The sequence below is a fragment of the Nothobranchius furzeri genome, chromosome 3 (assembly GCF_043380555.1).
Source record: "Nothobranchius furzeri strain GRZ-AD chromosome 3, NfurGRZ-RIMD1, whole genome shotgun sequence".
NCBI classification, from domain to species: Eukaryota; Metazoa; Chordata; class Actinopteri; order Cyprinodontiformes; family Nothobranchiidae; genus Nothobranchius; species Nothobranchius furzeri.
Window position 1 is genome coordinate 48,875,572 of NC_091743.1, and position 26,966 is coordinate 48,902,537.

Genomic DNA, 26,966 nt, shown 5'->3' on the forward strand with positions numbered 1-26,966 from the left:
AATACTTCTAAGATGAAAATCAAATCTAATTTTACGTATTATAATCTCACTATTGCTGTTAGTCAGGATTGATGCGATACAGAAATGTCTTTAAAAAAATTCTCGTATGCTGAAAATGCCTTAGTAATGTATAATCTTTTGATAAGTAGGATGAGAAGCTCAATCATCTGGGAGGAGCTCAGAGTAGGTCCGCTGCTCTTCCACATCAAGAGGAGTCAGTTGAGGTGGCTCGAGCATCTGTTCAGGATGCCTCCTGGACACCTGCCTGGTGAGGTTTTCTGGGCACATCCAACTTGGAAGAGACGCAAGGGAAGACCCCAGACACGCTGGAGTGACTGTGTCTCTCGGCTGGCCAGAGAACGCCTTGGGATTCCCCTGGAGGTGCTGGCCCAAATAGCTGGGGAGAGGGAAGTCTGAGCCTCTAGGCTTCGGCTGCAAATGCAACTATTATTACCGATGTGGTTGGAAAAAAACAAAACCAACCTAAAAAAACGCAAAATAATGAATGTGGGTTAACAGGATTAAAGAGGCCAGGCATTTGGGAACAAACATTTTATTTAATAATGCAAACTGCAACATATGAATTATATTATTTATCCAAAGAAGCAAGAAAAAGGTCATATACCTGTGGCAGATAAATCACACAGTCTGTCTTAAATCTAAGTCCAACACAATATGTTCAACCTCAACCATACAGGGAAAATCCACCCAAAAACTAAATGTACATTCCTTTGATGTCGGGCTGTTCATTCTAACTTTGTGAATATAATCTAGTCTCATCCACCAGCAGGAACAAGGAGTCCGGAACTGCATTCTTCCTCTGCAGACAACGCAAGAGGGAAGTGTAACTTCATATTTCAGCCAGTGAACTATTAAAAGATGTGGGTAGATCATGAGGTGCAAACTTTTGCACGTGTAGGATCACAGAGCCATTTCTGTTTAGGGGAGACAACAAATTCTGACTGTGCTGTAGAAGATTACAGGGTTTGTGAGGTGAGATCTTCAGGGTTTTTGCTTCGGGAAGGCATCTTATCAAAGTTTTTCTACACACAAATATAGCTCAGGTGAAAACTGGACCTGAATTAATCTGCTCAGCTATTGCTCAGATAAATAATATTTACTCTACAAAAGAAAGATAAGTTTCACATTGTTCTGATGCATGTCGAAGAAGAAAATCCGCTCTGAAATGTCAAACTTGACATTTTTTGGTTGAAAAATCCCTGCGCCGTTGGTTCTTCTTTGACCACATCCGTATCTCGGCAAGTCTCATAAAGGATTAGTTGATTAGCTGAAAAACCAGCTAAGTGACAAAAACAGTGACAGGAGTCTTTATTAACTCTGAGGGGAGAAAAGGGAAATAGCACCATGTTCACTGAGGGCAAAGCCAGAAGGTAAAAAGGAGAAGCCACAGCATACACGGAGTTCAGGTGTGCATGTAAGTGCTGCAGCTGGTTTACAAACAGCTGCTCGGCCTTCAACATCTGTTTTTGGTCTTCATTCTCCTCGGTCATAGTCCGGCTGTGTGCAGCTTATGCAGACATAATCCTCTTTCTCTGCTCGCTCAGCAGAAAGTCCAACACACACCTGATGGAACCACTGGTTACAGCTGCCGTCACACTGGACCCAGTTCACCTGAAATGAAAACATATCATGCTAGAATTATGAAGCCAGATACTAAAAGATGCTGAGGAATATTGGACTAAAGAGAAGTACCTCGTCGCCCTCGGGCTCTCTGCACCAAGGTGCAGCACACAGCGAGAAGTCCTCCTCTGAATCTGACAGGGCAGGGTCGGATACGGTGTGTGAGGGGGAGCACGTCCTCTTTGACTCCTCACTCCTTTCTTTGCTCTTCTTGAGTTTCTTCTTCTTTTTCTTGGCCTTCTCAGAATGATGAGAGTCAGAGCTGTCTTTACGCCGTTTAGTCCTTTTGCTTTGTCTGTTTGCTGCCTCACTTTTCAAACTGGACACTCCGTTCTGAAGAGACAAATTAACATTAAAAAGTTTTGAAGTTCAGGATTCTGGTCGGCATACTCTAAATATTTTCTTGTGTAAATGGTGGTGTCCTAAACAAAAATAAATGGAAGTATTGTCCTTTACCTTGTGCTGGGGACTCCCTCTCTGAGACTGTTCTGTTCCGTTCCCATAGGGGGCGCTGTGCAAAGGCAGCGGGGCGAGTTTGTACAACAGGTATCTGTAGAGCTGCTCGGTCTCAGGCAGGGTGACCTGCAGCAGGAAGCCCTCCACCATGAGCTCCTCCAGCTCAGGGCTGAGTCCTGGGACAATATAACAAAGAGAGGTCAGAGGACAAAAAAAAAAAAAAAAAAACTACTAAAACACCTGAGAAGCATTAATGCTGACCTTGGAGTGGAACTGACTGGTGTTCTATATAAAATGATGAACCGTTTGTTTCCTGAGTCAGATATGAAGACATTCTGGAGCCAACTCTCCCCTGAAACACAGAGATTTATTACATCCTGTAACAAAAACACAGCAGCCTCCACACGTGTGAAGTTAAACCATCTCAACATACCATTGCAGACACCCTCTCCAGCACGCCTTCTGTACAGGCCTGTTGAACTTTGTGCTGCCATTGCACCGTCCTCTCAATGAGGAAGCGCAGAGCGTCCCCTTCTGGCAGGCGAATCCGAATCCTCTGCAGCGAGGCCAGTAATGGCAGGACCTTGTCCAGAGGAGGCTTTCGCGATCGCTGGCAGAGGGGACAGAGCCAGGCTTGGCCGTACTCCAGGTCTGCAGCTGATGTGACGCAGTTGCAGTGAAAAATGTCTCGACAGAGCTCGCACTGAACCATGGCACCTGAAGGGGGCTTCTGGCAGACACAGACGCTGAGTGCACAAGAGTTTTCAGCAGGTAGAAGTTTGGATTCATTTGAAGCCCTGAGAGCCAACAGGGTCTCCATTTCCCTCTGTCGGACCTCAGAAAGTGTGGTCATCTGTGGAGAGATCAGGCCAGACATGATTAGTTATTCTGATTTAGGCCGATAAAACAGACGGATGTGGTTAAACTTACAGCAGAAGCAGAGTCTTTGCTCTCAGAGAGCACCCTCTCTACGTCACACACAGACTCCAGTTTTGTGGGGATTTTCTTACAAAGCTGAGGAGCTTCTTTTGCTTTTTTAGATTTGCACTTCTGATGGGCAGACCTTACATCACATCGTGGGCACAGGACCTTCCAAATAAAGAGAAAACATCAAACATTTTAAACCATCAATCAGAATGCAGGTTTGAAACTAATCCCATTCAAATTGTTCCTTTGTACCTCAAGCAGAGAGAAGGAGGAGTTCTTCAGTAGGAATGTTTTAGCTGCGCTCTCCTTCCAGCTCTGAACGTCACCAACGAGGGTCTCCAGTCGACTCAGAGGTTCAAGGTTCACAGGGATGCTCTCCGCTCTGAGAACCAGCTCGGAGAGGCTGTCAAGAACAGGAATACGCCCTCCCAGCTGCAAATAAGGACAATATTTTTATTCTGTAGTTCACATCCACACATCTGTCCGAGTCAGATGGTGGAAGTACATTTTACCTGAAGCATTTCTGCCTCATGAAGCCATTTCTTGGCTTTAGTGACGACATCCTTTAGCTGCAGACAGTTGGGCAGATATGCAGGGATGTTTTCTACTTCTTGCAGGGCATCATCAAGAGCGTCGATGCTGTGATACGGCCTGTAAATTTTTTTTTGTATAATTAATATAGGCACAATAGGAAATTAAAAATACTGCAACCATAACACAGCTAAACTATTATTTGTGCTGTTTGGATCCTCAGTGGGCTGATGCTTGTTGGCAGCCTCTATGTTTGAGCTGATGTCAGGTGCAGAGAACTCAGTCCATGCTTCTGACTCATGGCAGGAGGCTTCTTAAAAAGCTAAAAGACAAACTCTTAGATGACATTTTTACCTGGCATCCATGAGACTGAGGACCCGCTCCTCCCACTGCTCTGATACGGTCAGCAGCTCCTGCAGACGAGCCATGGCCCTCTCCACAGAGCTGTGCGGGGCCAGACCCACTCCCTGGTCTATCAGCCTCCTCATGGTGTCCAGGCAGAGGCTGTCTGGTCTGCTGCTGGCCTGCTGCACAGCCTCCAGCCATCGAGCTTGCTCCAGCCTCTCCCTCAGTGAGGGCAGCTGTGGCAGCTCCACGTCCAGCCCCAGACTCACATCCAGCAGGTCCTGCAGCTCCTGTGGGCTGGGTGACTCATCAGAAAGGAGACGGTCACTGCGCTGCTGAAAGTCATCCACCCGGGTCAACAGGTCCTGGAAGTCACAGCAAGCACTTGAGGACTTCACATGAACTTAATCGGTTCATTTACTGGGATGAAACATCAGGCAGAGCCACACTAACAATGGTGCCCAGCATTTAAATAAATAAAAAATACTTATGCTGTTTATTAAATATTTTGGTAATCAATAAAAGCAATAAATGTTGTTTACTTTTAGTAAATGAGCCTGCCGGATGCTGCATGGAAGGTTGTCCAGCTGTTGGACAAAAGACCTCAGCTCATCCACCGACAACTCATTCTGGTTTTGAGTCTTTCCTCCTCCCGATCGATACCTGAAACAAAGGTTCGTTTAGTTTTATTTGTAACAACTATGACGAAAACTTTGTTTCATTGTTCCCATTTTATAAACTGGCAAATAACACAATCAAAAATGACCAATCAATAAATAATGGATTCAGCAACAACGTACTTAAATGGGAGATAATTGCATAAGCAAGTCTGAGATCAATTATAGATCTCATTAAAGTAAATGTTTTTGTGATCCAGGTGATTTTAGTACCTTGTCTGTCTCTTCCCATTGAGAAGCTGTTGTGCCATTACAGCAACTTTATCAGCCTCCGATGTGAGCGTACGCAGCTGATCCAGCAGGTCTATTCGAGGGAACGCTTTGGTTTCTGCTTGCTCCACGAGGCTATGAAGCTCCTCCAAGCCTGACAAAAAAACAGAACTACGCCTTACAAACACATTTAACAGCTCGATATTTAATCATCACTAATGAAATGGAAACGGTCAGAACGACAATGGAAACGGTTCAGCGCTTTGGGCTTCCTGACAGGGTTGCGGAAGGCGCTTTATATATAAAGCTTTGATTGATTGATTGAAACAAGTTTTAGACTGCTGAAAAGTTATGAGGCACCTTTTTTCACGGCTCCTTTGTTCTCTAGGATGTCCTGCACACTACGAATCCAGTCCTTATACGACTCGGCGCGCAGCCTCACTGATTCCATCAGAGGATACAACTGGTCCAGGGTAAACTTGAAACTGCAGTGAACAATAATTACCACAGGAGTGAATCAGTTTTTACCAGGGAGGAATCTCTGTCAAATACTTTCTCAAAAACTGGTTTGCAGAAACCACAAATGAAAAAGACGCCCAGACTCAGGTGGAAGGTGTTATGAGGGAAAAGTCAAACCATTAATGCAATAATTCCATTCGTTTATGTAAAATCTGCTGCAGGGGAGTTAAGACAGAAAGGCGGGGTGACATGGCTGTAAATTCACAAGTGAGTTTGTTCAGTTGTTGTGGTTATTAGAGACTCACTGGAGTGTGAGGTTGCTATGAGGACAAGAGCAGAGGTCCTGGGCGTGGTACAAACAAGCCATCTTGTCAGGACTGCAGCCACAAGTGATGCCAGACAGGTAGCAGGTGGTCCGACACTTACAGCACTGCCGCGCCTCATCTGGGAGTGCTTCGTAATCAACTTGTCGAGACTGTGCAACACCCTGGAGACACAAACTCAGTCATCAGAGCCAAAGAGGAGACAGTGGAGCCAAGTGTGGCATCTGTGCAGACAATAAAAAAAGTCTTCTACAACTAAGAATACGTAATAAAATATTCTCTTTATTTATACTAGTGGATGCCATACTAGTGGATAGACAACTTTCAAATTTACAGTCACAGAAAACAACATTAATTTAGTAATAAGGTTACTGAGGCTAAATAACTGCTCACAATTTTATTAATCTTTTGTCGAAGTTCCTCTTCCTCTTTGATCATGGATGTCATGTCCTCCAGCAGTGCTGATGCTAGGTCAACGTCCATGGTGTCTGCTTTAAAGGCCATGTTACAAACCATCTCATCATGGGAGAAGACACAGTACCGGCTCAGCTGCCGATAATGACCCACACAACCACGGCCAATGGGCATCTGACAGGAAACATGGACACGAGTGGGTTTCAGAACGACAAGAGAACAATGACAAACAGAAGTGAAAACAAAAGGAAAAGCAATAGTAATAGAAATAAGGCCTTACATTCACAGGCATCTAACTACATCTGTACAGTATGAATCCATTTTCTTACCCAGTCCATGGTGCAGAAGTTGACAGCTTCGGCAAAGTTGAAACCCTGGTTGAATCCACTGTGGTATGCTCTAGGAAAGGTGATGACAAACTCACCTGCACACTGGTTGGTGCGATAGATCTGAGATTGGCAATAAAAAATATTATAAGATAATAAAGTGGAGACTAAATGTGCTGCTTTCTGGAGTCATTAGAAGATTCCATTAATAATAACTTTTTACTGTAAAACTGCTTTTATTTTCAGAAGAAATGCAAAACTGCAACAGAGACTACAATTCTGTAAATAAAGCTGACAACTGAATTTGATTCTCATGGTGATGCTTTACTTCACACCCTAATGAGTAAATGGGCAGGTTACCGGGACTCCGTTGTTCATCAGCGTGTTGGGATTCATGATGGTCACCAGCTGGTGAAGGAGGTCAGGCTGGGACTCAAACAGCTCAGGGGCCAGTTTCTTCATGACCGACTCCAGGTGCTCAGCAGCATAACCTGGAGCTCCATACCAGGTCTTTGGCTCGCCCCTGCACATGTGACCAGACAAAATTTTACCAGAGCTAAAATCAATAACTAAACTATGTGATCTGTTAGAGCTGCACAATGTTTGAGCATCACCACAGGGGGTCAAACCCAAGTCAGCGTGTGGCAAAACAGACGGCAGGCCGACGCCTTAACCACTGGACAACTTATCCAATACAGCAACTGACTGGCCTAAGCTGCTGTTGTAGGCATGCTTTGTCAGAGGGGGCGTGGGTGGAGTTCCACTGAAACAAAGCGTTTTATTTCTGGGTATAAATTCAGGCTGACTAAACCCGTATTTCAATAAATTACATCTCAATAGTGCCAATGGTAATAGTTTATCATATATTGAGACTACCTTTACTCTCAAAAGGTTTAAACCCTTCGAACAGAGTTTGACGTTATTTTGCATCACCAAGCAGATTGACAAACGCTTACCAAGCCTACAGTATTACAGTATCACTGTGACAAATACTGATTTGACCCAAAATTATGTAATTTACTGCCTACAGTACGTAAAACACCAACAGGTCAGATTTTAACTAGATGTCTGGAATAAGTATAATTTATTTTAACTGATATTCAAGTCATTTGTTGTTCCTTTATTTTTAATATATTCATATATCGCAGTTAGAAAAAGACTAATGTCAATTACTTCCAACATCGTGCAGATCAAGTTCCTATGCTGCTGATCAAGCTTGCAGAAGGTTCTGTACCAGTGAAGATAGTTTATGGAGTAGCTCCAGTGGTCTTCAATATGCCAGCAGAAAGAGGAGAAGCACATCCCCACATAGAGCCAGGGGACCTTCATCCCACAGATGTCGGCTGTAATGTGAGTCAGCACCGAGGCGTCGAGCACCGGCATGTTGTTCAGGTTCCAGCCGCTGGTCAGGTAATGCTGCAGGTCAGAGACAGAGCCCAACACTTGGCTTTAACCTCACACCCAGATCCAGCCTAGACATCACTTTTAGGATAAATATAATAAAGAACCTGTGAGTTTGATTTCCACAGCAGACTGCAAACAACTGTTGTTAAAATACTTTTTTCTTGTAATGCTTTCCTTTTCATTATAGATTTGTGTCCATGTTGATTAAGTTTACAACTGGCTTTTCTGCATGTTTACGCGTAGTGTCAAATTTTCTAATTATAAAGAAAAACATGTTTTGGCAGTAGAACACATTCATTCCCATGACAGAGATACGATACCTCATCCTCTGCAGGGACTTCAAAATGGCCGTTTCTCACAGGAAAACCACTCCCAAACTCCTTTGAGGCGATGTCTGCTCCGTACTCCACAGTGACGTCTTCCTCGATGGTGCTGACAAGACGCCAGAACTCCTTCTCCACCAGCTCAGTTGGAACCATCTAAAATCAAACCAACAGACCCTGAACATGCTGATGATGAACATGCATGTTTGCACAGAAATGTAACACTGGTTTAATAATTATTAATAGTAAATGAAGTCTGCTCAACTGCATCAACACTTGATAAGAGACACAAAAGACTAGCTGAAGCGGTTATCAAAGCATTTCTTTGTTTCGTCACACAAACAGTAACAGACAGTCCTGGAGCATTCCCCTTAAAGATGTAAAACTGACCCCGTTTGTAATAAGAATAGAACGTTTTAATGAGCCGTACAATAATCTGTATGCTCATAGTAAAACAGTTTCAGTTCACGCAGCACTTGGTGTTAGTGTGCATTGTACTTTAACAGTGGAAGACCTTGTAGTTGGAGTCAGAGTCGCTTGAATAACAACATAAAACACAAAAGATGATTAGAACAAAATACCAAGGTTATTGGTGTTTGAGGTAAAGGCTGCAGTTTTCAGATAAGAGCAAAGTTATTTTACACTTGTGGCCCTGGAGCTTTATTACACTCCTCCCACCTACTGGCTTCGCTGCTGAACTAAAGCCAAAACAAACTTCATATGAAGACAAACATCAACCAACTTCTTCGATCTACACCGAAAAGCAAAAAGCAGTAGCTTTAATGAAGGTCGTTAAACAGTGCTGATGTGGAACAAAACACCACAGTCCATCGTTTACGGAGTAAAACCTAAACACCAAGCTGGGAAAGCAGACATGAGGTAATGTGAGCTCACATGAACGGGCATGTTGAAGTAGTCAGACTTAAAGGAGTCGGCCATGTCCCCAAACGCTTGGAGGGTGTAGCTCCTGCCAGCTTGCTCAAAGCCAAATGCAACAGGAGGTTTTCCACATTCCTGGAAAACAAACACAACAAATGACGGCCACCCCCATAAGATGCTGTAGTTGCTTGTGTAAAAGAAGATAATGGTGCTGTGGTTGTCCTTTAAGGAACCCTTGTTCTTTGGCTCTCTGAGGGTGGAGAGAAGAAAGCTCACCTGAGCCAGGCACTTGGGGCACCTCCAGTCACCTTTAGGGACATCATGGAGGGGCGGGATCAGACAGAAGATGTGATAGCTGTCATCACAACCATCACACAACAGCAGGCGGTCCTCTTCACTTCCACTACCACATACCAGGCACATGTACGTGTCCACCTGAGCGGGAGAGGACAGTTAGGCATTTATAGCACTACACACTTAATTTATTGTGTTATTTTTATCTTTAACTTCAAACAATAAAAACCCATTTACTTTATTGGATGGAGGTTTTTCTATCTTTATAAATACATTTTCTTCATTTTCTGTTGGATCCATGTGTTCAGCTGGCTCCTGTTTCACCTCAGTGACTGGCATTTGCACTGAAAGACAACGAAGAATATTCAGAGGAGGCTTTGGGAGTCCTCCATAAATACCGCTTCCATGAAACAACTACATTCCTGTTTATTTATAAATAAATTCTCACCGGGTTCCGATTTGGCCACAAAGGTTCCCATTCTCCTCCTCAGATTCGGACGAGACTCACGAATTCCTCCGAGTTCGCTTTTGAAACAGCCTCTCTGCGCCAGAACAAGAACCGGGGCAAAATGTATAAATGTTTTCTGTAATGCATTAGATCCAATGAATGCTCATTTATGTTTCAAAAGCAGAAATAAAACAGTATGTCTAATTTATTAGAGATTTTAACTTGATGACGATCCCTGATGAGGATCAATACAAGCCTAACAAGGAAATTAGGTTTTGAGAATTTAAAAATGCACAAGTGAAAATGGTTTTGTCAGAGTAACTGATGTGACTGATTGAAGAGAAAAAAGGTCACATAGAAACAGAGAATTAAGACAAACTAACTTCAGATCTCATCCGTTTAGCTCGCCGAGCGATACTGCAGGTCTCCTGAGGCTGGACAGACTGACGTTGTGGCAGGTCATGAGGGGTGTACTCCTTGTCTTTAGTGTCATGGGTCAGTGTGGCTTTCTGCACAAAAACAGGAAAATGTAATGAAACTCAATAAATGTTCCCTAGAATATAAATGAATAAAAAAATGCACTCATGCAAACTAAAAATAAAATGTATTAAACAAAAGAATGTTTTGATTGCACTTTCATTACACCCTAGTGCACTGCATAGGTTTATCTACATAAATAAAGACCCCAAAGCAGGATATATGGGATTAGATTTGTGCCAATAGGATCAAGAAAAACACTTTGGAGAGCAAACAAATTTTAAGACATTGAGAGAAAAAACATTCGTTTCAAAAGAAAAACTTACGATCTGAATCTGATTCTTAAAATGATCAAGAAAAACACTTTGACGGTCAAACAAAAATTAAGAAATTGACAGAACAAAAATATTGACTAAAGGAAAAAAACATGTTTCAAAAGAAAAACTTACGATCTGAATCAACTTCTTAAAATGAGTAACAAAGTATGTTTCCTTTTTCTGTTTGCCTCTGTGTTTTTGTTATCAATTTCCTTAGTTTCGTTCTCGCTGCTCACAGCTTTGCTCTCACTACCAGATTTGCACTTACACTGTCTGGCTTTCTCCTTTGCAATCCCTGAGTTTTTGGTTGCAATTCCGACACAAACCTTTCGGGTGGGTGGGACTTCTGAGAAGTCCTCTCCCATAGGACAGTGGTTTCTCTTGAGTGACAGTTCAGTGACCCGGAAGTGATGTAGCCTCCAAGACTTTTTTTTCCACCTCGGTCAACAACATGAATTTTGAGCCTCAAACACATTATTTCTGCTGTCTGCGGTGTCTACTGAGGATCTAAAGCGAGTATTGATAATATATTTTATCTTTTCTTAGTTAATCTGTAAATTAAGCCACTTTTTAAGTTGGTTTTAACCAGATGTTAGCTCACTAGCTAGCTGCTAAGCAAGCCATTGTGCTAGCCTCAGGACAATGGTCTATTGTTCCAGAGAGACTTATTAAAAACTCATCTTAACATATTCATTACTGGTTTCATGGAATTAATTATTGCAGTTTATGTTAATAAGTTTGCAAATTTTTCAGGAACCTGTGGAACATCAGAGACTTTGCAGCTACTGGAGCTAACCTGTGTACCGCTAACTTGCTACAGAGGAAGCAGCAGAAAGCTGAGCTAACAGGCTGTTTTGCAGGTAAATACTCTTTTAGTGGAACTGCAGGATTTTTATGGCATAACTCAGACAGAATCTACATGAGCTATTGTGGGAAGACATTTAAACTACATTTACATACAGATACATGTATTTTTATTCCATGTTACTTGGATGGGCTAAACAAGTTCATAGTTCTGCCTGCTCCTTTTTCAGTGAAACGAATGGATTATATGAAGTAACTGACTGAATAATTATCGAAGTGAGTATGTTTTAGGGATGTGTATTGGTGAAATTCTGGCAATACGATATGCATCACAATACGGGGGAGACGATACGATATACCACGATATATTGCGATACATTCAGCCAGACAATAGCAGCAATTTTTTTTAGACTTTATTGAAGGAAATTTCAATAAACTGCCCAAACTGATACTTAACATGTTTATCGTGATGTATCTGAACCATAATAAAGAGATGTACATTTCAATAGTGGAAACAAAGCCCACTGCACACTGCTGCCAAATAGAAGTCGGCGTTTGAATTGCACCAAAGGAAATGAAAATACACAAATGTTTGCATGTGAATTCTTCCCAAAATTTGATACACAGCTTTTGAATATCGATATAATCTTGCAGGAAACAATATCACAATATATTGCCATATCGATATTTTCTTACATCCCTAGTATGTTTGATAATAAATTTCTTACCAGTATACCGATCTGACGTTTGTCAGAACAGGACAAATCAGATTCAATGTGCTTTCTGTCACCCTAAATCAGATCCATCTCTGATGTTTTATTACTTAAGTTTGTATGAACAGTACATTTGATACCACTTTTACATCTCTGAAGTGAAACTGATGTCACATAAGCACTTGAGGAAGTGGGACACTAAATGTAAACAATGGATACAACAAAATTATATATTTTTTTAGGTACTGGTTAGAGATAGTTGGGAAGCACTGATCTAGGTAATGCACCACAAGCATTTGTATTTTACAAGCTTGTTTGGCATCGAAATAATTACAACCCTCTTCTTTTTCTGTCACACCTAATACATACATAAACACACACCAATTTCTATGTCACAGCTGATGCCTTCATTAAATCTAATAAAATCTATAGTAACTATAGTCTGGTGACTAGTGTCTAGTTTAGCTGCATTTAGCTTAGCTGGAGTAATATAGTCCAACTCTGCCTCAACTGGTGACTTTTCTAATTCATTGTCAGCCAGACAACGTGTTGCTACAGAGAAACGCCCAAGGTACTGACCCCACAATAAAAAATCATGTCCACATTTATTTCACACAATCTCAAACGTCACACTAAAATTAAACTTTTAGCTCTGATTTAATTATTTCCTTATTAATAACTGTTTTCCCTTTTTTGTAGGTAATCCTCGGGTGTCAGCAGGAGGAGGTGACCACCTGCATAACGGAGCACTCTGGTTCTGAGCCAGTTGCACCTTTGTGCAGCTCTTTGGAGAGACGATGCTCAGCAGGTTAAACAACTGTAAAATTCATTTTGTTCGTAGATTTTGTTTAGATCTCATACATCACCAGTTTTTCTTTCTTACAGACACATGCCTCCGTGTGGTCAGGTGGTGTTGGTGTGATCTGGGAGGGCACACTCATGTCGTCATCTCATTGTGCCGTCTCCAGGATCATGATGGGAGTTCTCTGTGCCTATAAAGCAGGGGTATTTACTTCTGGGCCTGGAGGGCCGGTATCCAGCACGTTTTAGTTTTAACTCTTTTTCAACACACCTGATTTCAGTCAGCAGATAATTAACAGGCTTCTGCAGAGCTGCTGCACAGGTAATTCAACCACTGATTCAAGTGTGTTGGAGCAGGGAAACAACTAAAACGTGCTGGATACCAGCCATCCAGGACTAGAATTGAATACCCCTGCTATAAAGCCTTCCTCCCTCCTCTGGACTTTAAACATTAGTATTTTATTTTGGTTTACCTGATTTAGTAAATCTCAATTTATAAATTTCCTGTTTTGGTGCCTGTCCATAAAATCCTGCATTAGACACCGAAAGCTGAATGGATGCCTTTCATTCACTTTGACATTGAATGTATTTATAAAGATACACTTGAAATTAATATCAGCTGTTTAACAGAGTGGTGCAAAATAATTGCTAATGTCATGATTTTTGCAATAACCTGACCTTCATGCAGAGAAACTCAGGAGACAAATGAGCTAAAAACAGTTTATTAAAATGTCTGACGGATGACTGAAGAGGTAACTGCTGGAGATCAGGAACCAGAAGCTTCTGCGAGGAAGAGCAGAGGTTAGTAAGAGGTCAGGTTTTTCTTAGACTGTGCAGGTAGCTTGCAGAGACTGAGAAACACCACAGAGATGGAGCCACAGGTTTTAGTGTTTAAAGATCAGAAGGCCCTGAGGTAAAATTGAGTGTTAGTAATGGCTAAAGAGAGACTTACAAAAGGAAAAGTTTAGGTACTTACGGTCTGAAGTTGTAGTGCAGACGGGAGACAGCAGAATGGTGGAGAAACAACCAGAAGTCTGGGAGAATGACAGCATGAGTTGCAAGCGGGTGAGCAGAAGGTAGTGAGTAAGCTGACTGCCAGTATGGTTGTGTGATCAGGAGCTTCAAGGAAAGAATTTCCATAGATCTGCATAGAAAATGAGAATGTAAGTTTGAAAAACGGCAGAGTCATGGGCTAGATATGGGTTAAAACACTGATGAGTGACCAGCTACCAGCTTTTATTCAAGGATGGGGTTACAGGTGTGTGAGGATGTGCCTGCCCCATGAGAAGAGTTTTCAGGTAAGCCTCTCCATGGTGCTCTGCAATGGTGACTAGCAAGGCTAAGGAAGAGATTAAAGGGAACACAAACCCAGGACTCCGACCCAAACTCCTAACAGCAACACAACGACTCCTCCCACAGGCGGTTGTTCCACGGGAGTACACGCAGCTGCCCGAAGTTCAGCATCAGGCAACCTGTAGGCGATGTAATCATACGTGGCTTCTGAGCATGCAAGTTTACTCTAGCTGTACAGCGTACAATAATAATAAAGATTTATATTCTGTTGTGTTGTTCACCTTGCAGGTTCTTTTAAAATCTTAACCTGTGCCTGCTTACAGCAGGTCTTTCAGGTCTTTTGAACTTGACACAGAGAGGTTCAGGCACAGGTACTTAGTCAGGCTCCTGATATGATAGAGCATCCACCACCACAGACTCGAACAATAGGTCTATAAGCTTGTCAACTGGAAACGATGGAAAAAGATTACCATTAGTACAGATATTTATCCATAACCATCACTGTGGGTTTATTATACAGCATATGAAATACATGAGGTGGGATTGGTCTGCAGTAGGGATGTGTATTTTTGACTGAATTTATTGTAGGAATATTCAATAAACAGTCCAAACTGATACTTAACATGTTTAACACGAGTTATCTGAACCATAATAGCGAGATTTAAATTTCAGTGGTGGAAACCAATCCCAATGCACACTGCTGCCAACTAGCGGTCGACATTTAAAGTGCACCAAAAACAAATACACAAATGTTTGCATGTAAATGCTTCCAAAAATTAGATACACTGCTTTAGAAAATGGATGTAATATCTCAGGAAAAAATATCACGATATATTGCCATATCGATATTTTAGAGACACAGTTTGAGAATATCGATACAATATCACTGGGAAAATATATCGTGATATATTGTCATATTGATATTTTAGAGACAGTTTGAGAATATCGATACAATATCACTGGGAAAATATATCGTGATATATTGTCATATTGATATTTTCTTACATCCCTTGTCTGCAGTGTACTTTGTGTACACTATGGTGTGTCTTAGCTCACCAGCTGCAGTTGATGCATGAGGCCGTGTAGCACTTCCATTGTAATGCAATGTAGTAGTTTTCAATAGAAAAAGAAAGAAAAGAATAAATAAAAAAAAATAGATTTTAGACAAAAATATAGATTTTATGTAAAAATTAATTAAAAGCATGTATTTAACTCATTATTGATTATCTGTCCTGGATAACATTCTTTTGATGAGAATACAGAACACGTGACAGAAAGCACATGGAATCTGATTTGTCCTGTTATGACAAACAAATGTCAGATCTGTATACTGGAAAGAAATTTATTATCAAACATACTCACTTAGATAATTATTCAGTCAGAGTTACATCATATAATCCATTTGTTTCACTGAAAAAAGGAGCAGGCAGAACTATGAACTTGTTTAGCCCGTCCAAGTAACATGGAATAAAAAAATACATGTATCTGTATGTAAATGTAGTTTAAATGTCTTCCCACAATAGCTCATGTAGATTCTGTCTGAGTTATACCATAAAAATCCTGCAGTTCACTAAGAGTATTTACCTGCAAAACAGCCTGTTAGCTCAGCTTTCTGCTGCTTCCTCTGTAGCAAGTTAGCGGTACACAGGTTAGCTCCAGTAGCTGCAAAGTCTCTGATGTTCCATATGTTCCTGAAAAATTAGCAAACTTATTAACATAAACTGCAATAATTAATTCCATGAAACCAGTAATGAATATGTTGAGTTTTTAATACATCTCTCTGGAACAATAGACCATTGTCCTGAGGCTAGCACAATGGCTTGCTTAGCAGCTAGCTAGTGAGCTAACGTCTGGTTAAAACCAACTTAAAAAGTGGCTTAACTTACAGATAAACTAAGAAAAGATAAAATATATTATCAATACTCACTTTAGATCCTCAGTAGACACCACAGACAGCAGAAATAATGTGTTTGGGGCTCAAAATTCATGTTGTTGACCGAGGTGGGGAAAAAAAAAAAAAAAGTCTTGGAGGTTACATCACTTCCGGGTCACTGAACTGTCACTCAAGAGAAACCACTGTCCTATGGGAGAGGACTTCTCAGAAGTCCCACCCACCCGAAAGGGTTGTGTCAGAATTGCAACCAAAAACTCAGGGATTGCAAAGGAGAAAGCCAGACAGTGTAAGTGCAAATCTGGTAGTGAGAGCAAAGCTGTGAGCAGCGAGAATGAAACTAAGGAAATTGATAACAAAAACACAGAGGCAAACAGAAAAAGGAAACATACTTTGTTACTCATTTTAAGAAGTTGATTCAGATCGTAACTTTTTCTTTTGAAACAAATTTTTTTTCTCTCAATGTCTTAATATTTGTTTGATCTTCAAAGTGTTTTTCTTGATCCTATTGGCACAAATCTAATCCGATAAGGATAGACTTAAGATAAAGATCTACTGCAACTAAATTAAGAGAATAATAATTTATTCCAATTGCAAATTTTACAAATTGTTATTTTCAATGGACTTCATTGTTCAAATGTGTCCATCCTCTGAGATTAATGTCAAAAATTGCTTAAAAAGCTGCAATAACATAATTTGCATGACTGTTTCAGCAGCAGGGTTCATGCCGAGAAACCTCAGACTGAATGTTTGAATACCAAACATACCTCAGCCCTGTGTTTCCATCAGCTCTAGACTAAAACAAGGATCTTCCTCAAACACAGTGTTGACATTAACTTTGTTAAAAATTAAGTGCTACTTATAAGACTTTATTAAAGTAACATAATAATGCCTGAAATTGAGCTGTAACAGACTTCAGAGTGGTCCAGTAAGCATTCATTCACACAGTTATTAGAAACGAGGCTTGTTAAAACAAATAAAAAGCAGGTGAAGAACGTACAGATGGCAGATTGGCTCCGGTCTGGAAAAGGTTATATGGGTAGAGGATCCGTTCGTAGTGTGCCCGCAGATGAGAGCCAATGGCCTTGCCGGGAGCAAACCCCATCTTGACTGATATCTTAGTCCAGCGTCGCTCTCTGCAGACTGCATCAAAGCCTCCTTCCTCATTCACCAACTAAAAATATCATAATAGGATTATAATGGAGCAAATGTGTTGTGTTGTGTGTTCTGGCTGTTTGATGACCTGTGTACGTTTATAATTGGGTAGAAGAAATACTGCAAACCGTATTCAGTTGGTATAGATCTAAAATCTTCCTTTCAACGTGAGGAATTTTCAGAGTGCATCCTTGGAGCTCCCAAAACTTTGCAATTTGATCCAGGAAGTTGAGTTTAACTCTGGTCTGAGCCTAAAAACAAAAGAAAGTTGCTTTAAATAAACACAATTTTCCTTTATATGGACATGATTACCTTGGGGGGAAAAAAATAATAAAACAACTGAGAAATGTCTTTAGTTTATATGCGTTAGTCACAATGGGTTTATTACATCCTGAAGCTTTACTCTGATTTTGAATTAGAAACAAATTTTACAAAATCATAGTTAAGCTAAAACATTACAGTAACAAATAGTTTAATACATGATATAAATTACCTCCAACTCATTGAGCCTTTGTATTCGAGGCGTGAACTTCAGTCTGTCAACATCACAGGCAAAAGGCGGCTGCCAATCCTACGAAAATCACAAATAAATGTAATAAAAGGAGAGCAACAAATCCAGTAATTGGTTCTTTTCTGAACACAGAGTAATGCAGGTTTGTTATTTACCTTCTTGCTGAAAAATCTCAGCTAACCTTCTTCAGAGTGTCGCCGATGTTAAAACTGATCGGCCAAAAAGGTAAATAACAAATCTCTAATACTCCGTGTTCAGAAAAGAACCAAATAACAGGATTGGATAACAAACAGGACAAAATTAGAGAGCAACATACATGTTGACCACACAAATCAAATCTTTTTAGAGCTGAAACAACTAATCGATTTAATCGATTATAATCGATTATTAAAATAGTTAACAACTTTTTTAGTCATCGATTAGTTGTTTAATAATCATATTTTACCGCATAAAGTCTATTTTTACCACAATCTGACATTGGTTACAAGCTGTTAAATTTGCCGCCAGTGTGTGGCAGTAGTGAGCCACTGATCTACCAGTGGAGCCGTAGAAGAAGAAATGAGCCAATGAGTGCCCTCGGTTTTCATGACGTATCACGTTACTGACGCTCATCTTGCTGTGAGAGATGGCGGAACAAGAAATACGGAAGAAAAATAGAAGCTACAAAACTGAAGAGAAACCCTGGACAAAAACCTCACGAGTATGGGAGCACTTCACTCTAGATGTCATGAAAAGACGGGTGACCTGCAAAATATGCAAAAACCATCTAGCATGGCACGGAAGCACGACGTCCCTAAGTGAACATTTGAGACGAAAGCATGTGGGGGCTGATGCAGCAGAGGAAGAGCACCGCAGTCAAGTGAGCCGTCATTTGGAAGAGCCAGCCCGGTAAGTAACAGAAAATAAACAAGCTGGACTTAGTGTTTTAGCGGAGTTTGTTATAGTGGATGTTAAACATGTTTTTTTTTGCCGCGTCAGTCTACGGTGTTCTACTTCAGATTGACTAGATGCAATCGTGAATCTCCGTGTTGTGAATCATGCGCTTGCCAAATTTAGCACGTCTGTTTATAAGAATGTTCTGGTTAAGAGAAAAACGGCACAAACCCATAACTATGTTCCTCATTCAAAAAAGGACAACTCCGCGGTGAAAAATATACAGACGAGCTGTGTCCAGGTGAATATAACGCGGCATAGTTGTACGCTTTCAATTTTTAAATACAGGAGAAATTCAGAAAAAGTCCTTTTTTTACTATTAAAAGGCTGTTTTACTATCTAACACTGTAAAACGCCTCACAACACATTTTTATCATGTTTCTTAAACAGTATTACACAAAATAAACATTTTTCACATTTCTCTAGCTAATTTAAACACTCCCGACTCAAAGTAAAAACCTCATGAGCTTCTTACTTAAAGCTTTTTAATAGTAAAAAAAATTGGACTTTTTTTCTGAATATCTCCTGTTGCGGGCTATTTTGTAGAACGTAACCCTCAAAATAAATGATCACTGTATATTGTTAATTAATTCAAATAATATAATATTGATTTAGTGTTGTAGTGTGTGTGCTGCTTTATTTTATATGTGTACTTATTTCAGTCTATTTGTGTTTCTTATGCAGAAAAAAAACAAGCAACGATGGACAACTACATGGGGAACAAGACACTCACCCCCCAGCAATGCATACCACTTACAAACTCTATTCTAAACATGCTGGTAAAAGACATGAGGCCACTATCCATGGTGGAAGGAGCAGGCTTCCAGCTAATGCTAAAAAAATTATTCTGGACTGATATTTTGCACTGTTTAGCTCATTTTATACTGCTGACTGTTCATGTGCAATACAATAGATTGCAGTCAACTGCACAATTCTCTTATGTTTTTTTTTCTTAACTGAAATGCATCCATCACTTGTATAGGTTAAATAGCTAAACAATAACAAACCGATTAATCGATTAATCAAAAAAATAATCGATAGATTAATCGATTACGAAAATAATCGTTAGTTGCAGCCCTAAATCTTTTATAAACACCTTCTCAATCAGGGCCTAAAAAATCTAAATCAGTTCTTTAAAATCTGTATTACTCTGAAATTTCCCCACCAAATCTATGAGAGCAGCCCGACCAAACCTCTGCTGTTTTAATTAGAATAAACCTGGATGTGAAACTCATGAGCAACAGCTTGACATCAATATGAATGAGTGAAAAGGCTGGCATCAAGCCCCACAGAAAGAATTAAAGAAGAGCCATAATACTTGCTTTGTTTAGCAAATGTAGGCCTCAATCAACCCTGAAGCAGCGTCACAGCTCTATTTAACAAGACCATGGTTATTAACCCAAAAACAACATGAAAGTATTAAAACTGTTTTGACACAAAAACAGCTTTCCAACTGTCTAATCTGTGGATCACTTACATCTCAATCTGTTTCACACAAACCATCCATCTTCTACAAGATTTCTAACCAGGGTTGGGATTCAAGAATTAGCAAATCAGTCTGAGCTTTGCATCAATCCAAGTGTGATGGAGCACAGCTCGGTGAGTGAGAGAATTCACAAACAAGTTAAAAAAAAAAAAAACACCAGAGAAAGTCGCTCAGCGAGTGTGAAGCTGAAATGCGCTTTTCTCACCAACATAAACACGATGGTGAACACATATAATTTCATTCTTGGCTTAAGAGCTGTGATGAGCATAAATAAAACCCAACAGCGTAAAAACCTAGTTTCATAGTTCTCTTTCACTCAGTCTAACAAAAAATTATTTTAGACAAAAACAAGCAATAATCCACACATTTGTGTTTTACATACAAGTGCTATAATGTAACTTAATAAACTGACAACTTGCATACATTCATGAAATTTGCAACAAACTGTTTTGTTCCTTAATAACTTAGTCTATTAAATGTCTGGAAGACATGGATACTTGAGATAATTCCATCAATCTATAAATTTGTTAAAATGCAGAAATAAATTTTCTTCTTTAAAATAAAAACTTGCATTTTCCTAGCACCACCGATACTTAGATGCAGTGTTAGCTTAGATTTAAAGTGTCACATTGGGGCCAGTAAACATGTCAGAATATTTCAAAACTCTTCAAATTCTATATTTAAATAAATCATGTGACTTGCCCATAAAACGTCACCTCATTTCCTGTTATATTTGCATGACAGATTTGTTTGACTTGCCTTATCCTTACTTTAAAAAAAATACACAATCAAAAGCTGTATTAGCTCAACAAATATATGAATACCAAAGTAAACAGTCATATAAAAACATAACAGACCTGAATTCACTCATAAGAGTTTTTGCCATCACCAGTTCCTACTACAGCAGCTACTCTGGTGTTTAGGAGCAACTGCTACCCCTCAAAATGCCACCAGAGGTGAGTTAACAACAAACAATCCTAATTAGGGCTGCACAATATATCGAAAAATTATCGTCATCGCGATAACAGGACGTGCGATAGGCCCATCGCAAAGCACATCAAAAACGGCGATAAATATTTGTTTCAACATTTCCATCCGTGTCATACATCAACTTTTTGTAAACCAGCTCTGTTTTTTACGCGGAAGTATTATTTGACCAATCAAATGTAGCCCTTCTGATATAAGGCCAATCAGATGGGTCCGTTCACGTAATACGCCCGCCCCCTACGTAGACCCTTAGGATGGAAAGTTAGCTGCACCGTTCCCTTGTTCGTCATGTTGGCTCAGAGCAACGAACGCACTTTGTGCTGAGGTTTCTGGAATCAGCGCTGCTTTCAAACATGAACGCGAATCCGCTCGGTGTCGTTAATCATTTTTACCGGGCTGACTCCCGACATGTGCCGGTGAACCAACCCACCTTCATGTCACTAGTGTTCCACCGGGTGGTGTCGTTAGCCCCTGGCTCCGGTTAGCTTCCAGCTAAAAGGCTACAGCACTCTCCTCCCAGTCCCACCCTGCTAAAGAGGGCCTGGAAAAGTTCCCCCACACATCAAAGTGATTTTTCATTTATGAGCTTTTATAACCTTGTTAATCAGGATAGTTGATTTGCTGCTGCACATAAACTGTCAGTCAGAAGCTCTGCTAGCCGCTTATCTTAAGAGGAGCTAGCTCAATTTGTTAGCTTGTTATCAGAATCATAGTTGCAGTTTCATCATCTGAGCTGCTTTTTAAGATCTATGTAAACTTGTTCAATTTGGGGTTAAAACCAAACATTTTCACATGTTTTCCATGTAGTTTTTTTTTTGCCAGTTCCTCTTCTGAAAGGTAGACAATTGTTTTTCTCTTTCCCTCAGAAATTCTTAATATTCTCCTAGTTTGGCCCAGCACAGTTCACTTCCCAATTACAGCAACAGCCTTATATCATAACCACATAAGTGGAGAGAATGCTCAGTAGCAATGAGAGAATTTGCTGTTGCATTTAAGTGATGTTAACTATTATTTAACATTAACTTATTTTTTGATTTTTTTATTCAAAAAACCCTGGTAAGGGATGTTTTTCTGTATTTGGAGCATCAGAAAAAGTTTTATGGTGGAGGTGATGTTTTAAAGTCACTGAGAAACTGCATGCATGCAGTTTGTTGTTTTGCTGCTAATACAGTAGCAGGTGCAGCTGCATATGTTTGCAATAAAAATGTTATATTGTAATGGGATTCATGCATAAGTTTTTGTTTGCTTTGAGCCCAAAGCAGACATCACACGCCAGACGACATCAACACTGCATACTTTAGTATTTGTTCATTTATCGTGAGTAATAGGGCTGCACGATATTAGGAAAACCTACGATATTCAATAACAGTGCTTAATATTGCGATATTGATATTACTCACAATAAATGAACAAATACTAAAGTATGCAGTGTTGATGTCGTCTGGCGTGTGACGTCTGCTCTGGGTTCAAAGCAAACAAAAACTAATGCATGAATCCCATTACAATATAACATTTTTATTGCAAACATATGCAGCTGCACCTGCTACTGTATTAGCAGCAAAACAACAAACTGCATGCATGCAGTTTCTCAGTGACTTTAAAACATCACCTCCACCATAAAACTTTTTCTGATGCTCCAAATACAGAAAAACATCCCTTACCAGGGTTTTTGAATAAAAAAAAAACTGAAAATAAGTTTAAATGTTAAATAATAGTTAACATCACTTAAATGCAACAGCAAATTCTCTCATTGCAGCTCGTAGGGGGCGGGCGTATTACGTGAACGGACCCATCTGATTGGCCGCATATCAGAAGGGCTACATTTGATTGGTCAAATAATACTTCCTGTAAAAAAACAGAGCTGGTTTACAAAAAGTTGATGTATGACACGGATGGAAAAGTTTGAACCAAATATTTATCGCCGTTTTTGACGTGCTTTGCGATGGGCCTATCGCACGTCCTGTTATCGCGATGATGATAATTTTTCGATATATTGTGCAGCCCTAGTGAGTAACATCGATATTGCAATATTAAGCACTGTTATTGATTATCGCAGGTTTTCCTAATATCGTGCAGCCCTAATCCTAATACATCCTGAAATAAGCAACATGCCTGCTTCTAGTATCAGTTAGTCAAAATGTGACCTGCATAGAACCCTGGAGGAAACTCTAACCACAACCTGTGCAGTGATCAAAAACAGATTGTGTTGCAATGTTTACTTCCGCTCTAAAAACTCCTTTTTGAAGAAAGGAAAAGTGAAAAACAAACATAATCTAAAGTGTGTATGGTGGGTTACTTTGTCAGACAAATCTACACTTTTTCTTCCTGTACTAAATTATGAAACTTTACAGAAAAAAATATAATAGAAAATAGTTTGACGAGGAACCCTAAAACATATAATTTCCTGTTTAAATGTTTTACATTGTTTATGAATGCCTTAGGCCCACACGACAACACAAAGCTGCATTTTTAATCTGACTAGATCAAATTCAAGGTTATTATTGCAGGTAATGTAAGGCTAAATTAAATGAATTTAAATAACATTTAATGTGATTAAACGTTAATGCACATGTAATGATGGTAGACTTCCTGACCAGCTGTGCATTCATTTTATCATTTTGCTTCAGGACAAACAGACAATCCGTAACCAATCTTTGTTCAGACCTTATACCGGTGCCTTTGTTTACATGAGCTGGGCTGTTTCGGGCAGTAGGGCGAGCAAACACTAAGCAGTCACCCCACCCACCGGTGTTTGATAACAATTCAGTTCCTCGTCCAGCCTGTCCTGCAAAGTGGGGTTTTTACTGCTGCCCAAGTGTTGCTAGGCACGACTGCCATGTTATCAGAAGGCCTGTAGGTCAGACAAAACCATACCCAGCAGGACCCTCCAGATGACAAAGAGATCCTGTCAAATAATCCTTCAATCACAACAAGAGCCTGTCTGTCTAGAGAATCAGCCCGTATCTAATGTAAGGTAATGCAAGGGCACACCCTTGAATAAAAGTCCTACCATCTCCCATCACACATCAAAATAAGGTCAAAGAATGATTAATTCGTCTTTTGGATATTTGGAGGATTCGTTCTTTGATTTTCTCAGTTTGGAGATTTATTGTGTTTTAATAAAGTTAAATGAATAATATCCCGCGTAAGAATGACATAAAAAAGGCAGCAATCTAATATTTGTTTTATGTAATAGGCCACTGTGATTATTTAAAACATGTGATCAATATAAAAAAATACATATTGAAGAATCAATGCGAGTTCAATAAAAACAAAAGTGATAAAACTAGCACACCAAGAGCCAAACGGGGTTTGGGCCAACATTTTCTCCATAAACACTTGGTCACCGAGCACGTACGTTAGCCAGCGTTTAGATGTCGGACAACTGCAGCTTTAAACAGGCCTAATTGACGCTGACTTGGTCACCCCACACTGGCTAAATTCGTCACATCTTGCTTAGAAAACTTACAAATATAACAAAGACGTTATTAAAAGAGGAAGTTTAAATCGAACGGTTTTCTTTTTATAAATTCCAGGGAAAACTTTGTTCTTTGCTAGCAATTTACATTATTTTTGCGTACAGGCAAACTTTGGATTATTTGTACAAAATGTGTTTTTAAATGTTTATTAATATGTCTGCGGTTGGATTTATAGGTTTAATTTTATTCAATAAGCTACTCTTCCCCCCTGAATGGCTCGTCTGAGAGCTACTGACCGTTACTACCAACACACTCCAACTCAGACTGGCTTCACTATTCTACTGAGCTGCAATCCGCCATGTTGAAACCTGTCTAAAAACACAACTTATCCTGCTAATTTATCCACAGCAGCCACGGACACCACAGCGTGCAGAAAGCCTGAGTCAATGGTCAAAATGAAAATATACTCACCGGCGGCGGTCGGATCTTGCAGATACCAGTTTTTTCAGCAATTGGACGTATTTTGTTGATGTACGCAAAAGGGTCGGTGAATTCCTCCCAGCTGGGCTCAAAAACAGGGCACTCCGGGGGAGGAATGAACTCATTCAGCTGTGGCTGAGCCATTCTCGCATCTTCGTCAAGACTCCAGCTGAAAATATCTGTTAAAAAGCTTACTGGCACCGAATAGGATAGCTGTAAAACGTCGGTCTTTCAGTTCATGTCCACTCTCCACTCATTCAACTCAAAGACGAATTATCTAGTTGGAAACAAGCTAGTGACAACTAGGGAAGGTGTACGTCCGCTTCAAAAAGTAGACACCCAAGATATTGTAGACATTTGGCACAAACACCGACAAACACGCACATTCATCGTTGTTTTTTCGACGACACAGATTGATTAGCATTTAATCGTTTGAACTAAACCCAACCCGTATTTTTAAATAAAAAGAAGTGAGAACCTACTCACCGGAAAAATCTGCGTTAACACTTAGATTTAATTTTAAAAGTGCGCGAGTAATTTCACACGTTCCATACTTTTAAATACGTAGTTCAAGATTTATAGATTACTGGTTCCGTGTTTTCTTTACAAATAATTACCTCTCCCATTAGCGTATTTGATTCTGATACCTATACGGTACGACGGGGAATTAAGTTATACGGTGCCACGAAGGAAGGGATGGGCCGCGTGACGGACTGATCCAACACCGCCCGGCTGGGCTGAACGAATAAACGTATCAGACGACACTGTGCCTTCTATTCAAACACACCCACCAGATTCATGCGCGCCGACCGGGACATTGTTTTTAAATGGTCTGAAGAAGCTCGTTCATTGGTAGAAGGCAGTCATATGCTCAAATGTTTATATTTTTATAACAAACATTTGTCCCATAAAAATCCTGAACAGACCTGTGTAATTTAGTTGAATTATATCGTTTTACAGTTTGATCGGGGATGTTAAACTTGGCTCTATTAATGATATGCTGTGCTGTTACATCCCTTCAGTTCTTTGTTGGTTCTTTGTCCAGAAGCAGCAGTTTTATTATGATGATGAACTATTATAATCTCATTACAAAGTACATTAATGAATCATGCATTTACATTATAAATGTAATTTGTATTTTGTAATTTGAATTTCTTTTATTGTTGATTTATTCAGTATAATTACTTACAACTGTACCATGTTCAGCGCTTTGGGCTTCCTGACAGGGTTGCGGAAGGCGCTTTATAAATAAAGCTTTGATTGATTGATTGATTGATTGATAAATGCTAATGAATAGTTTTAAATGCATAACATTTGTAACAAGAGGCTCAGAAATTCCACCTGCTGCTGCTAAAAATACTACTCACTTTTGTTTCACATGTTATTTGAATGTTCCTGTTCTCGATTTTGCTTGGACTTCCTGGTAGTGGATTTCAGAAACTATGCAAGGCTGATGTCTTTGGGTTGTAAAAAACACAAGTGTGTAAATCTGCATAGCTCGCTTGCTTACATCACATTCTTCCTGTTTTATTTAAGACATTTTTTAGTTTAACCCTACTTCCTAGGTATCTTTTGAACTTTTTAGCTCTCTGGAGCAAATGTAGTGTAATTTTTTGGACAGATTCGGTTTTTTAAATGAAATAAGATAATCTTGTGATTAGGAACAGAAAAAGCACAGCTGTGGTCCTTTCACATCTACTGTCTAATCCCCTTTTTAATGGTATTCTCAACACAAAACTCATCTATCCATGACGGATTCCCTCCTAACACACACACACACACACACACACACACACATGCAAAAGGAAGCTTAAACACATCAGACACCAACACCACTAGACATTCAGTTAGCTACAACTGCAAATTATTTATTAGTGACTGGATTACTGTTGAACAGAGCTCATGGTTAGGAGGTGTGCAGCACACACAGTAACAATGGACTACTCAGAAAATTCACTGGCTGCTTCTCAAACAATGAAACTAGGACATCTAGTGTTGCATAAACAAACTGCAAACCAAATTAAATAGTGCAAAGACTTGCC

At 39.9% G+C, this 26,966-nt stretch overlaps 1 protein-coding gene and 1 long non-coding RNA gene across 3 annotated transcripts; both read right to left on the reverse strand.

Annotated features, from left to right (window-relative positions):
- Positions 1-994: 994 nt before the first annotated feature.
- Positions 995-25,207, reverse strand: kdm5ba (lysine demethylase 5Ba). 2 transcript variants are annotated; one of them, XM_015959724.3, is made up of 27 exons: positions 24,916-25,207; positions 17,602-17,679; positions 17,237-17,359; positions 16,954-17,127; positions 10,041-10,166; positions 9,658-9,751; positions 9,447-9,553; positions 9,192-9,350; positions 8,931-9,050; positions 8,034-8,192; positions 7,544-7,725; positions 6,670-6,832; positions 6,313-6,432; positions 5,963-6,157; positions 5,552-5,733; positions 5,148-5,272; positions 4,791-4,941; positions 4,443-4,563; positions 3,910-4,265; positions 3,537-3,675; positions 3,277-3,456; positions 3,028-3,186; positions 2,531-2,950; positions 2,359-2,449; positions 2,098-2,273; positions 1,714-1,974; positions 995-1,632 (listed from the first exon to the last, which is right to left on the reverse strand). In XM_015959724.3, the coding sequence occupies exons 1-27, from the start codon at positions 25,066-25,068 to the stop codon at positions 1,495-1,497; spliced, it is 4,452 nt and encodes a 1,483-aa protein (XP_015815210.3). In that variant the 5' UTR covers positions 25,069-25,207; the 3' UTR covers positions 995-1,494. The 2 variants fall into 2 exon arrangements, with proteins under 2 accessions (XP_015815210.3, XP_070405353.1); XM_070549252.1 differs by lacking the exons at positions 16,954-17,127; positions 17,237-17,359; positions 17,602-17,679; positions 24,916-25,207 and adding an exon at positions 13,746-14,178.
- LOC139068856 (uncharacterized) lies at positions 14,377-16,129 on the reverse strand. Its single transcript, XR_011520112.1, has 5 exons — positions 15,990-16,129; positions 15,647-15,753; positions 15,425-15,472; positions 15,119-15,150; positions 14,377-14,508 (listed from the first exon to the last, which is right to left on the reverse strand). It is a non-coding gene; the product is annotated as an uncharacterized lncRNA (long non-coding RNA).
- Positions 25,208-26,966: the final 1,759 nt, after the last annotated feature.